The 13,942-nt window shown below is 47.8% G+C and overlaps 1 protein-coding gene across 1 annotated transcript in view; it reads right to left on the reverse strand.

The window, feature by feature from the left end:
- Positions 1-11,467, reverse strand: part of cep164 (centrosomal protein 164) — a 26,017-nt gene extending 14,550 nt beyond the window's left edge. Inside the window, exons 1-10 of the mRNA XM_083694763.1 lie at positions 11,333-11,467; positions 11,009-11,101; positions 10,252-10,363; positions 8,436-8,685; positions 6,043-6,189; positions 5,422-5,532; positions 5,018-5,095; positions 3,871-3,975; positions 2,380-2,592; positions 185-241 (exon numbers count right to left, since the gene is read on the reverse strand). Coding sequence (XP_083550889.1) covers positions 185-241; positions 2,380-2,592; positions 3,871-3,975; positions 5,018-5,095; positions 5,422-5,532; positions 6,043-6,189; positions 8,436-8,685; positions 10,252-10,363; positions 11,009-11,096 — 1,161 coding nt within the window. The 5' untranslated portion in view covers positions 11,097-11,101; positions 11,333-11,467. The remainder of the gene's footprint in view (positions 1-184; positions 242-2,379; positions 2,593-3,870; positions 3,976-5,017; positions 5,096-5,421; positions 5,533-6,042; positions 6,190-8,435; positions 8,686-10,251; positions 10,364-11,008; positions 11,102-11,332) is intronic.
- Between the last annotated feature and the right edge of the window lie 2,475 nt (positions 11,468-13,942).

The following is a 13,942-nucleotide window of genomic DNA, read 5'->3' on the forward strand; positions in this document are numbered from 1 at the left end:
TGATCTACAGTATGCTCAAATCAGGGGAGGCTGGTGGAGGTAGCCGTATCCTAGCATTGTTCATGACGTACAAAGCATGTATTCTATAGAAGTATAGTATGTTATAATATAATTAAATATTCAGTTATTCAAAACAAGCTCAGCACAGGGAGTTACGTATATTGACTTAATCAGAATAATGTACCTTGACATCATCAGTGGATGACGAGACAACGTCTATGTGTTCGCTGGCCTCAGACTCCTGCGGCAAACACACACACGCACTCTCAGTTAATGACATGAAGCGCACACACACACACACACACACACACACACACACACACACACACACACACACACACACACACACAGTCAAGCACACACACAGTCAAGCACGCACACACACACACACACACACACCTACTATGAAGACCCTCATAGCAGACACACCTCTAACACACACACATCTAACACAGAACAGCAGGCCAGGCAGGCAGGCAGAGGCAGTAGAGAGCTGGCCAAGCAAAGAGCACCACACACAGGCAGGCAGCCAGCAGGAGGGACGGGCTGGGCAGAGACATGGCTGCGCTGCTCTAATCGGACAGTCACAGCAGAGGTGGAGAGAGGAGCTGGAGGGGTGGAGGGTGAATCCAACCAGAGGGGGCAAGGGAATAATCCAATCCTAGTCCTCAGGGGGTTCAAGTGCTAGAAGGCCTATGGCTGAAAGGCTGGAGGTTTGGTGGACTGACTCTGTGTTGGTTGGTTGGGAGAGAGAGGGGGAGGCCCATGGTGGGCAGCCCTTAAGACGAGTGGATTGGGCCCCTCCAGCTGTGCAAGGGAGGGCCAGGTGCCTGGGGGACTGGGGCACAGGTGTGTGCATGCGGGAAAGGCACACAGGGGGAGGCGGGGGGCAGGGGGCGGGGCACACAGCCACAGTACACCAAGCCCTACCTCAGCTGGGATAGGGGATTTTTTGGGAGCACTCTTCTTCTGGCCAATGTCTGATCTTGTACGCTCCGCCTCCTTCTTCTTCTGCTGCCCCAGCTTGGGGGCTTTGTGGTAAACTGTTTCCTGTTGGAATCTCTCGACTGCTTCCGCGTCGCTTGCGGGCGTTTGGGGTTTCTGCACGGCGCGACCCGCCCGAACACAATGCTCCACCGACCCCTCGCTGTCTTCCACTTCTTCCTCTCCCTCCTTTTCTCCTCCCTCGCTTGTTAGACACCTCTCCACTGACTCGCTGTCCTCAGCCTCTTCTCCCTCCTCTACTCCTCCTCCTTCCCCTCGTACAGACCTCTCCACCTCCTGACTACTCTCTTCTCCTTCACTGACGAGTTTTTGACTCAGAGACGATCTCTCTAAGGCCTTTTCACTCTCCTCCCCCCCATCTTCGCTTCTCACACATCTCTCCACCACTTCAGCGCTCTCTTCCTCCTCCACCTCTTCTTTACCCTCCTCCTCCCTCTCTTCCTCCTCTTCACCTTCATCCTCCTCCTCACTTTTTATATATCTCTCCACCACTTCATCACTCTCTTCCTCTGCCTCATCTTTACCCTTCTCCTCCTTCTCTTCTTCCTCCTCTTCTTTACCTTCCACCTCCTTCCCCTCTTCTTCCTCCCTCTCTACCCCCTCCTCCTCACTTTTCACACATCTTTCCACCACTTCATCACTCTCTTCTTCATCACCCTCATCTTTACCCTTCTCCTCCTCCCTCTCGACCTTCTCCTCCTCACTTTTCTCACACCTCTCCACCACTTCATCACTATTCTCATGTGCCTCTTCTTCCTCACTTAGTACAGGCCCTTTGATACTATCCTCCACTCTGCCCTCCTTTCTTTCCACTATGTTCTCCTCCTCTTGCTCCCCTTCTGGCTCTCCCTCCCTCCCTTCTTCAATGTTTTTATCTTCTCCTCCCTCATTCTCCCTCTCCCCCTCTCCCTCATCTTTAATACAGCTTTCTACTATCTCATCACTCTCCTGCTCCTGTTCCCCCTCTTTTATCTTTTTCTCCTTCTCTTCCACTTTCTCCTCTTCCTCCTGTTCATCGTGGTCTTGACCTCCCTCTCTTTCTACACAGCTCTCAACAACCTCATCACTTTCCTCTTCTTCTTTACCTTTAATACATCTCTCTATCACGTCTTCCCTCTCTTCGTCCTCTCCATCCTTCTCTTCACTTATAACACAACTCTCTTTTACCTCATCACTTTTCAAACATTTCTCAGCTTCGCTTTCCTCTTTTTCTTCATCCTCCTTTTCCTCACTGTTGACATCCTTTTCTATGACCTTGTCACTTTTCTCCTCTCCCTCCTCCTCCTCCTCCTCTTTTTCTTCGCATTGTACCTCCTCACTGATCTCAGCCTCCACATCCCCTCCCTCCTCTTCCTCTCCTTTCTCTGCACTCACTTCTTTTTCTCCCTCTTCTTCTCCCTGGTCCTCCTCTTCATGACCTCCTTCCTCCTCAGCCACACTCTCTCCTTCCTCTCCCTCCTCCTCCTCCAGCCTGTCTATAGCTGTACCAGGCTGGGGGTCCGGGGTTGGGGGGCAGACCCCAGCGCTACTACAGTCTCTGCTGCCCACGCGTGGAGAGGAGCAGAGGTGGCGTCCACGAAGGGAGTCCTTGGAGAGGGAGGGAGGAGGGTGGAACCCAGAGAGAAAGAGAGGGAGGGTGTGCAAAAAGACACAAAAACAAAAAGAGAGAGAAAAGGAAGGAGGGAGGGGGGGTTGACAACAGATTGTGACACAGAGACACACTAGGGAACCTGAACTGCATGCAAACCCCACTCACGCATTCCGTATATAGAACTCATCAGAAGAGAACAGTCATGTCAACAACAACAAACAAACAATAAACTGAGTGACAACATCAGAGACAGACTCAGAGAGGGAGGGAGGGGAGCTCTGTGATAGGCTGATGTGAATAACGTGGAGGTCACATGACTGACTCAAACGGCAAAGCAGTAACAATGACAATACGAGGATAAGAGGACCAACAGGAAGACACAGTGACAGCCGTGACCCCAGGATAGGTTCCAACAACACAACAGCTACACAACCACATCCAGGTCACCGAGAGAGATACACAAACCACATCCAGGTCACGGGAGAGATACACACAACCACATCCAGGTCACCAGGAGAGATACACACAACCACATCCAGGTCACCAGGAGAGATACACACAACCACATCCAGGTCACCAGGAGAGATACACACAACCACATCCAGGTCACGGGAGAGATAGAGACACAAGAGTCAAACAAACACATTAATTTAGTATCACAAGTACAAGTTATGATCTATGAAAGAAAGGTGCCATGTCTGAATATGGTCCTCTGTGGCTCAGTTGGTAGAGCATAGCACTAACAACACTTAGGTTGGGGGTTTGATTCCCGCTGGGACCATATATACTGAAAAATGTGTGCACTCACTGCAATGTAAGTCGCTTTGGATAAAAGCATCAGCTAAATGGCATATATTATATGGAGTTTTCCCAAATGATAGCTCCTCCCACTGTCCAATCCGCATGTTGTGTGCTCCTTTTAGTTTTTAGTCCTTTAAATCTAGTGGAATGTTTAATTCTAGAGACTGTTGAACATCGTGTTCAGGGAGTTGCTGTACAATGCAAGGAGTGACAGTGGGAGTTGATGCAGTGGAGAGAGAGAGAAAGAGAGAGAGAGTGATAGAGGAAGAGACAGACAGACAGATAGACAGAGGGAAAGGGAGACAGTGAGAGAGAGAGACAGAGGAAGAGAGAGAGAAACACACAAGCAAACAGGCAGCAAAAGAGAGAGAGAAACTGAGAATGGTGCAGCCCCAGCAGGAGTGAGGGTACATGGGGTCAGGGGGGGAATGTGTGTGTGTGTGTGTGTGTCGGGGGGGGGGGGGGTCAGCTACCTGTTGAGAGGGGGGCTCAGGGCTGTGGTCTCCAGACAAAGCTAGGTCCTGGAGCTCCGGCTCGGTCCTCTCCTCTGGGGGTGGACCTCCACTGGCTTCACTGTCCTGACAACCACACAACAACCACAATAAAAGACAAAACAACACACACACCTGTGATGACATAGCCTTATAAAATGTCAAGCGGTTGGGAGTTTGGAAAGTCTGCAAGCATTCTATTAACATACCATGCACACATGGAAGGGCCTTCCATGTGTGACCTATGGTGATCCACAGACACACACGCCTGAGTGTGCTGTGCATATCTGAAATGGTATCATACTGTACACACACACACACGCACACGCATGCGCTCACGCACGCACACAGACACAGAAATGGTATCATACTGTACACACACGCACATGCAAATGGTATCATACTGTACACACACGCACATGCAAATGGTATCATACTGTACACACACGCACATGCACACACAAATGGTATAATACTGTACACACACACGCACGCACGCACGCACAGACAGACACAGACAGACAGACAGACACAGACAGACAGACAGACACACACAGAGACAGACAGACACACACAGAGACAGACAGACAGACAGACAGACATAAAAAAGGTCTCATACTGTACATGAAACCAAAGTACTAAGCAGCAGAAATGGGCTAAAGGGACGTGCTTTAAGACTGAGCAGTTGAACTCTGTGAACTCAGTTGAGCAGAAAACTTGAAGGTTGCATTTAGATGATCAGGGGTAATTTTCCCAAAAGCTTTGTAGTTTCAGTAGCACTTCAGTAGCAATTTCTCCTGACAACCCAGCCGCAAAGCTGTGAGATAGTAACAATTGTAAAATCCACCTTTGCAGGTCAATCTTCTGTTCATGAAAGAACAAAATGTGTTAAATGAAGCACTTTTCTGGTCTAGGAGAGGCTGGTGCTACAGTATGTGAAGTCCTGCTGCTATGTAGTACCTGCTAACCAGTGGAGGATACAGGTAGAGGTAGAAATCAGAGGACGGGCTCATTGTAAGGCATGGAATGGAATGAGGAATGGTATTGGGACATTCCATGCACTACAATCACCCTGTCCTCCGATTTCTACCTCCACCAGCCTCCCCTGATGCTAACACTCGTGCTGTACCTCATACTGCAGACCTCCTCCCAGAGCATCCAGGTCCAGGTGGAGGTTCTGGAGCAGCCGAGCTGAGCCACGAGGACTCTGAAGACAAAATCACCTTCATTTTATTTATTTACTTATTACATTGGTTCTTACTCATATTCTTGACCTCTGCTGCATTGTATTCAAGAAGAGAGGGATTCTTGCATTTATATTATCTCATTTCTATAGCAAAACAATTCACACAAACTCTGCTACAGTTGTGTATGTAATGTCACACTAAGCTTTCAAAGGGGCAATCTGGGATTTGATATATATAAAAAATGTTGACTTTAAAAAAAAGTGGCGGTGTGACCGCTTTATTGTTGTCTGAATCCCAGATTGCCCTTTTAAGTGTATATTGCCAGTTGAAAGATGTATCTAGCTACCTCGTCCTCTGAGATCTTGTCCTCTTCATCCTCGAACCCGGGCAGAGTGAAGGACACCCGCTCCTCCTGTCTGCCCCCGAGCAGGCTGGACCCAAGACTGGAGAGTGGACCCTGGAGAGAGAGGAGGGAGAGGGGGTGGGAGGAGGGGGGTGATCAGAGAGAAAAAGAGGGGGGGGGGGGGGGAAGAGAGACAGTGGATGGACAGACAGACACACAGACAGAGGATAGTTGTCAGCTCTTCTCCACTTGGCTGTGCCACTATGTAAACATTTCAGAGCAAAGTGAAAGCGTTATTATATTCTTCAGTTAATTCAGCGATTTAGCTGTATTTGTTTCGCATTTTGACATGAATAAATGCGAGTTGGCTTTCATAATCCAGCGCCACCTTGTTCAAAACTCCTGCAGAGAACCCTGGCATACCATGATGATATATGCCATTTAGCTGACGCTTTTATCCAAAGCGACTTACATTGCAGTGAGTGCATACATTTCAGTATATATGGTCCCAGTGGGAATCAAACCCACAACCTAAGCGTTGTTAGCGCCATGCTCTACCAACTGAGCCACAGAGGACCACTGGTAGTAATGATTGTTGTGTATGATGACGGTGGTAGGTCTTACCCCGAGGGGGCTCTTGAGGGGCTCCAGACCCCCAGAGCTGCCCAGTGATCCCCTCAGGGATGGGATGGGACCGGGGGTGTCAAGACCTCGTAGAGGGGCCAGGCTGCCCAACGGGGCCTGCAGGGGCCCACGGACTGAGCTCAAAGGCTGAGAGACACAGAGACAGACATGTGAATATACAAGATAGATAAGAGAGATCAATGTAACAGTAATCACCGTGAATTCAATTAGCCTCTTACCGGACCTGTTAAAGTGGAATTTAGTTCAGAGCCTTCTACCAATCCCTAACCTGCCTCTCTATCAATCAATCAATCAATCAATCAATCCCTCACTACAGTAGATCTCAGTTCTAAATCTCAATCTCAGTTCCTGCACACACATCTTTTATTTAACCTGTCTGCCTGTCTGTCTGTCTGTTTGTCTGTCTGTCCTCAGTCCCTCTGTCTATCTGCCTGTCTGTCTGTCTGTCCTCAGTCTGTCTGTCTGTGGTTACCTGTTGAAGCCCTGTCCTGCCCTGCTCTGCTGGGGCAGCCATGCCCTCCTCTCCTATCTCCTCTCTGTCTGTGGACTGGCAGGAGAGGGATGTAGTGGGGACAGGGGACAGACAAAGAGGGGCCAGGTAGGAGGCGAGGTCCTGCTCACTGTCCCTGGTGTCCAGTAGGTGAGCTGTTCCCCTCTCCTGACCACCATGGTGTTTGGCTTGTCCTCCTCCACTCTCAAAAGGCTCCGTCATCCTGCGTTCCCCTGGTGTGGAGTAACCATACGACGGAGGAGGCAGCTGGAGCAGACGGCTGCCATCTTCCTCCTCCTCCTCTACCTCCACTGACCAACAGACCACCTCCTCCGGATCGCTACAGTCACTCAGGCTCTCCCAGAGCCTCTTGGTGCCCCTGCCCCCTCCTGCCCCCCTCCATTCCAACTCCTCCTCAGCCGTAAGCTCCCCTGCGCCTCCCTCTTGGCTGACATGAATAATTGCCTCACTACTGCTCTGGCACAGGTCCTCTCCATTCCTCCCTCTCCCTCTCCCTCTCCCTCTTCCTCTACCGCCTCCTCCTCTCCCTCTCCCTCCTCCTCCATGTCCTACAGCAGTATAAAGCTCCAGCCTCTCTCCCTGCTCCTCGATCTTTACCCCCAGCTCTGAGACAGTGGGCTCCAACCCCAGGCCAAACCCGACCGCCCTGTCCCACTCTTCGTGGTCTTGTGGTAGCCTCAACGACGACCTCGCCCCAGGGGCACTCCCACTGTTACCTGGGGCTGTGGCAGGAGGAGGAGAGAGGGACGGGGGAGGCTGAGAAGCTGCAGAGGCGTGGTGAGAGCTGGGACAGCGAGCAAGAGAAGTGGGGGGGGGAGGCTGAATCTCTGACACTTCAGAAGGGAGATCTCTAGAGAGGCCAGGAATATAACCCAGGATCTCGTGGGCGTCCTCCAGGGCCTTCCTGCAGCGGGCAGCTCTACCCAGAGGGGAGAGAGGGGCAGGCAGGGAAGAGAGGAGGGGCTTGGTGAGGGAACGGAGGGAGGACAGGGGGGATAAGGAGGCAGCTGTACTGGATTGGGCATTAAGGGATGTGAGAGATGGCCCCTTAGACTTGCTGGTGGCCTTCCCTGACTTTTTCTTGCTTTTCCCTCTGACTTCAGACTGGTTAGAGGAAGGATGGGTACATTTATGTGAAAGGAGAAATGGAGAGGTAGGATAGCAGTGGAGAATTGGAAAATGACTTGGAAAAGTGTGTATACTGTAGGCTAACTAATCACTGTACACCAGTGGAGGTAGAAATCGAGGGACGGGCTCAGTGTAATGCATGGAATGGAATGAGGAATGGCATTAAAGACACGTGTGTTTAAGACCCTCCACCAGCCTCCACTGGTGTACAGTGACAATCACTGTCACAACTATCGTCGGCATACGAAACAACCAAGAAGGCTATTTGACCAACACAGGTGGCCAACAAAATGTAGAAATGTAGTCTCTTTTATTCAGTTTAACCAAGCAATCAGCTCTATGCTACCTCACTTCACTTCCTTTCCACTCTGTTCACAGAGCTTTACTCTGTCATGCCCAGTGACTATAGAGAATAGAGAATAGAACAGGCATGTGACTGACTTCAATCAGTTATTTTTAGACCACTAGGTCTCAATCTGTTTAACAGCACTGCAGTGTTCTGATACATGAACCTGAGAATGTCGCATCATGCGTTTTTCTCACAGAGCATTGAAGGCATTGAATACAGGGGAGGCTGGTGGAGGTAGAAATCGTAGGACGGGGTTATTGTAATGCATGGAGCGGAATGAGTAATGGTATCAAACACACCACAGCGTCTCATTCCATTCCATGCCTTACAACGAGCCCTTGCTCTGGCTTCTACCTCCACCGACTAAAACAACCATCCACTCACTCCAGGTGGCTTGAGGACCTCCTGCTCTTTCTCCTTCTTCTTTTTCTCCTTTTTGTCCTTCTTGTCTTTCTTCTTCTTCTTCGTCATCACCGTCGTCTCCTTGTCCTTTCTGGGTGCAGAGGCGGCTGTGGCGGGGCTGCGTTCACGCTCCTGCGTCACCAGGCCGCGGTACTGTTCATCACAGGGGTGGTCCCAGGTGGACTGGCCGGAGGAGAAGTTGAAGTAGTAGACGTCCCCCGTCACATCCTGGCTACGAGAGGAGGGGGAGGGGGGAGGAGAGGAGGGAGAGGGAGAGGAGGGGGGTCACTTCAGCACCTCAAGAGCCCAGAGAAGGGAGACAGACCAGCGGATGTGAAAATGTTATTAACCTTTCCACCAAAAAAACAACAACAACATTGAGCTCGCCAGCCTATGATTTATAGTCATACAAGGTAAATAGCATGGAAAAAGCAGTTAAACATGACACATAAGCAGCATTAACCTTACATTGACTGCATTTCCTATACATGACATAACGGAAGGAACAACACATTAGAATGCAGTATACTTCCTGATACTGTTAATACTTTCTTTTTTTAGTTAAAAAAGGGGCGTTTTATCAACCGACTTCTACAGTTCATATATATCTGTGGTGAGGAGTTGTTTATCAACTGACAGTTCATATATATCTGTGGTGAGGAGTTGTTCCTGTCAATGCTGAATCCTCTGATTCAGATGACAACTATCCTGTCTTGAATCCTCTGATTCATCTCCCTCAGGCTACTGATGCCTCTGTTGGCGCATATGTGGCTAATTGGTTTAACTTCTAACGGCTCACTAGGCACACTTCACATTATACAATTGTCAAGACTGCACGTGTGTGTGGTCAGATAGGAAGGGACAGCTCAAGAGGTCAGAGATGGAGCCAAACGCAGACTTCTCAGGACCCAGGAGAAGTACACGACCAATGAGAGTGGTGTAGTGACCTGTAGTATGACCAAATCAATTTTACTTCATTTTTGAGTGTGTGGTGTGCGCACCCTGGTCAGAAACATTGGTGGATAACTTGCTTTTGTGTGGCTTAATGACTCACTGTCAAAGTTGTAGTTGTAGATGTTTGTATTTAGTGGTGAACACAGTGCGGTAAGAACTGGAATTCACACAAAATCTGTGTTTAAAACCCGACTTGCATTTATTCATGTCAAAATGCACAAAAATACCGCTACAACGCTGAATTCACTGAGGAACATCATTACACTTTCACTTTCGCTTTTAACAACAATGTTGTTGGCTATCAAAGACAGTTACTCTATCATTACTAAATATATAGTTTAATTTGCCTCGAAATGTTTACATAGAGGCGCAGGCGCAGCGCCACTCTTACATTCTTTGGGGAGAACCCCGCCGTAGACTGAAAACCCATCTCTTCAAGCTACTTAACAGTCCCTCCTAAAGACCGCTTCACCCTCACTACCCCCCCCCCCCCATACTAATCCTAACCCCGAGACCTCCTCTCCCCTGCTACCCCCCTGTACAAGTTCTCTCCTGCTAATAAAATATATATAAAAAAAATAAAAAAAAGTATGATGACTGTTGGATAGATGATTCACTTACTTAAACAAATGTATTGTTGTAAGTCGCTTTGGATAAAGGCGTCTGCTAAATGCCATAAATGTAAATGTACTAATTCAGATGAGAATGAGTGTGAATTCAAATTCACACAGACCCAGAGAACCAATTAAATAATTTGGTTGCTGTGTCTACAAATCAGTTATTTGAATACTCCCTGTTAAACGGACAGCTCCAGGCAGATCCAGTTGGCCGAAGCCAGCCTTACCAGGGTTTCCACTCGGGAGGCAGAGGGGCCACGATGCCTTCCCTGGCCAGCCACAGGAGCTCCGGCTCCCGATCGGGATCAATGCCGATCTCTCGTGCGTACTCGTGGATCTCTAGGAGGGGGAAGCAAGCAGTCAGGAAACCCCCCGTCCTAAGCAAGCTAAGACACAGGACTATCCTGGCTTCAGATCTGTATGTGCAAAGGCAATGGTGATGTGTCCACTTGAGCCGAAAGATATTATTGTTAAATATTGTTGCTATGATATTACATACTTGGTGTGACGAAGACAAGGGAGTTGGCTAAAGCACAGATCTGCTACATGGCTGCTGGAGGACATCATTCACCCAAAATGTCGGGGAGCATGGATTACATTTTTTATGTCGTCTATACCAGCTGAGGACAAATCAAAGGACAGGCTCATTGTAATACATGGAATGGAATTAGGAATGTATTAAACACAACACATTACAATGAGTTTGATTGAGTTCCTAATTCCATTCCATGCATTACAATGAGGCCGTCCTCCGATTTCTACCTCCCCCAGCCTCCACTGGCCTATGCTATGCAGTTTGTTTGATGCCAGTACACTCTATTGACTGAAGTGCTATTCTATGTCCAGGCATGTTGCAGAGATGTGTGTTATGTTCTATCAATGTACAAGCTACATATCTGTCGAATAGGAGAACCCCATACTAGTACAACCCCATACTATATAGTTAAGAGTGAGCCCCATCTGCATCACTGCACCTCCCTCTACCTTGTTCAGAGGGGATATAGTTCTCATCATAGTCCTCTTCTAGGATCAGCTGGTCTCCAATCTGTAGAGATGCAGCGGCAGCTGTCATGGTTACTGATAGGGGGAAACATGGACATGTTAGACATGATCATTTCAAATACCAATATCTTAAATTAGCTAGTTAAAGTTAAGTTATGATGACAAATGACAGCAGTATTAGTCGACGGCGGAGCTACCTGTGGGGATAACTTGGCACATTAGCTAGCTAGCTAGCTATTTTACACTCGCTGGGATTAACGACGTTAGTTATACTTTGAGGACAATAAGATTTAGCAAGCTACCTACCTAGCTTGCTATACGACGTTCGTCTGTCCCACGTGGGCACGATCAGTCAAGATATTCAAGTAGGATTATTGACAACATTTCCGTGTATAAAGTCAAAAACAGAGTAGACGGACGAAAGCACTAAATCTGCTACCGTTAGTTAGCTAAAAACATCAACAATCCGATCAGGGAGGCGCTTCCAGGGACGCTTTAGCCCATTTCCGGTAACCCCCCCTAGCAACCACACACCACCCGCCTACCACTAGACTCCTCGCAGTCGATTAGACAGATGCAGGCATTTCTCTTCGGACTTCTTGACTGTCGCTGTCCCTCATCAACTCTGGTACGCCGTGTCCCCCTGGTGTCCACCCAGGTCCACAAGTATTTGTTGTCACTGTGTCCACAAGTATTTGTTGACACTTTCTACAGTACTAAATATACGAGATTGTTTACTAACACTGTATAGCTTCAAAACATGGTTAAAACGACTATTTTGATCTCATCGATGATGGTCAGTCCTTGCATCAGTAGTTGTTTATGAATTTGAGAGTGAGAGTTACATTTATCCAGCCCCATCCCTCAGCTGTTATGGATGATAAAAACAAGTAGAGAAGTAGAATACTTAATCAAAACTTACTCAAGTAAAAGTAAAATGACAGACTCTCAAAAATATTCAAATATGTACATATCTAACAAAATCTACACTGTAAAAAAATAAACTTTGAAGGAAAATTACTATATTATTTTGCTTTTCTTTTTTTCAGTTTCATGCCATCTAATGGTGGAGTAAGAACAGTGATCTTTCAAATCTACATAATAGCTTGACTCTTAAAGGCCCACACCAGCCAGTTTTGCTTCCTGGCTTTTCTTGAAAATAATCCCTCAAAGATGGACGGAGTGGCAACGTTAGTCATCCACGGAGCTATTTGGGAAAGTAATGCCTGACATAGCTCAGAGCAACTCTCAATCGAATGTGTTGAAATGTTGTTTGAGTCAATCACAAAAAAAGCCAGTGATTGGGGCTTGGAGGGTTATATTTAACCATCTCCTTAAGCCACAAACCACGTCTCCTATGGAAGCCACCATCAGTTCTCAGATCCACCAGACCCCAGTCATGACTCCTCCACCGCACGACCCACTGCCACCCCATACAGAGCCTCTCAACAGTTTCTCCAAAGAGATCAGAGAGATATAGAAGAAACATTTTCCAAAATGAAAACATCCTGCTCTCTGGACTCATTCCCACTGCCTTATTGAAAGCTTGTGCCCCTGTCCATAGCCCACTCAGCTACATAGGAAGTGAGGGGGTGCTGCCTAAAATGTTCTACCCAGAGAAAATGTTGCATAACACCTGTTAGACAAGCAATTCAGGTGACTTTTTATGGGAGAGGGTGAGTGAAAAGCATGAAATGACTGGGTCTCAGGTAAATGACACAAGGCCTACAGTTGATTTACCCGAGTGCATCCGCCCGGACCCAATAAAACAGCTCTGCATATATTCGTCAGTATGTCAGTCCCAACTCATCCAAACCTGCACTACAATCTAGCAGGAGCCTATGTCAACGCGCACCACCACATAAAGTGATTGCATATAGTAAGAGAGAGCCACGTAATGAGAGATGGAGATGGAGTAAGGTGAACACCTTGCATTTTGGCTATTTGTCCCGATTCTGACAATGACAGAAATCCTCCCCCCCCATTTATGTACCCAGCGAAAATGTTTCCTATCACCTGTTAAATAAGTAATTCTGGTAAGATTTGACAGGAGAATAACATAGTGGTTAGTGTGAGTGAAAAGCGTAGAATCCTACAGCAGTCACGCAATTTAACCAGTAGACTTCCATATACTGTCACACACACCATCACAAGAACACGAGATCTGTATAAATTAAAACACAAAAAACGACACCAGCTCACAGGGGGTGCAGCCGCAACCCCCCTTCCTACGTGTCTGCACCCACTCATCGCCCAGGCTGTTAACCCCTCCCTACTGTATGGCAGCATCAAAACAGCAGTTATTAACTACAAGCCCCTCCTCAAGAAGCCAAACCTTGACTCTGAGATATTGGCCAATTACAGGCCAATCTCTAACCTGCCTTTCAAGGTCCTAGAAAAAGTGGTTTCCACAGAAACAGCTGCTGAAGCAAGTTGTCCAAGTCTCCTGGATTTAAGTGCAGCCTTTGATACCATCGACCACTCTATTCTCCTAGAGCACCTCAGGACCACTATACGACTATCAGGACGTACTCTAAGCTGGTTCAACCTTATATAACAGCCCCAAACCCCTCTGCAGCCATGGTGTGCCTCAACCCTTGCCTCTAGGAAATAAAAGCCTGGATGACAGTTGTTATGGAAATCTTTCAGTGAACAACAATAAACGATGTTTGGTCTCAGTTGAGAGTTTTAATGCATATAGAAAGTATTATACAACGTTGGTCAGCTGGATCAGCATTCCTTCACCAACAGTGTGGATTCAGATACTGATGCTGTGGCTGAGGAGAAGACCATCCTTAACTCCAATGCTCATACGTCATAGGTCTAGGGGTAAACATATCTTGCACCTGTTTGCTGATCAAGAAGCTGGGAAAGAAGCGTAGGCGTTGTGAGCCACTATCTCAAACCTCAGCCTGC

This window comes from Argentina silus (genome assembly GCF_951799395.1).
Source record: "Argentina silus genome assembly, chromosome: X".
Lineage (NCBI taxonomy): Eukaryota > Metazoa > Chordata > Actinopteri > Argentiniformes > Argentinidae > Argentina > Argentina silus.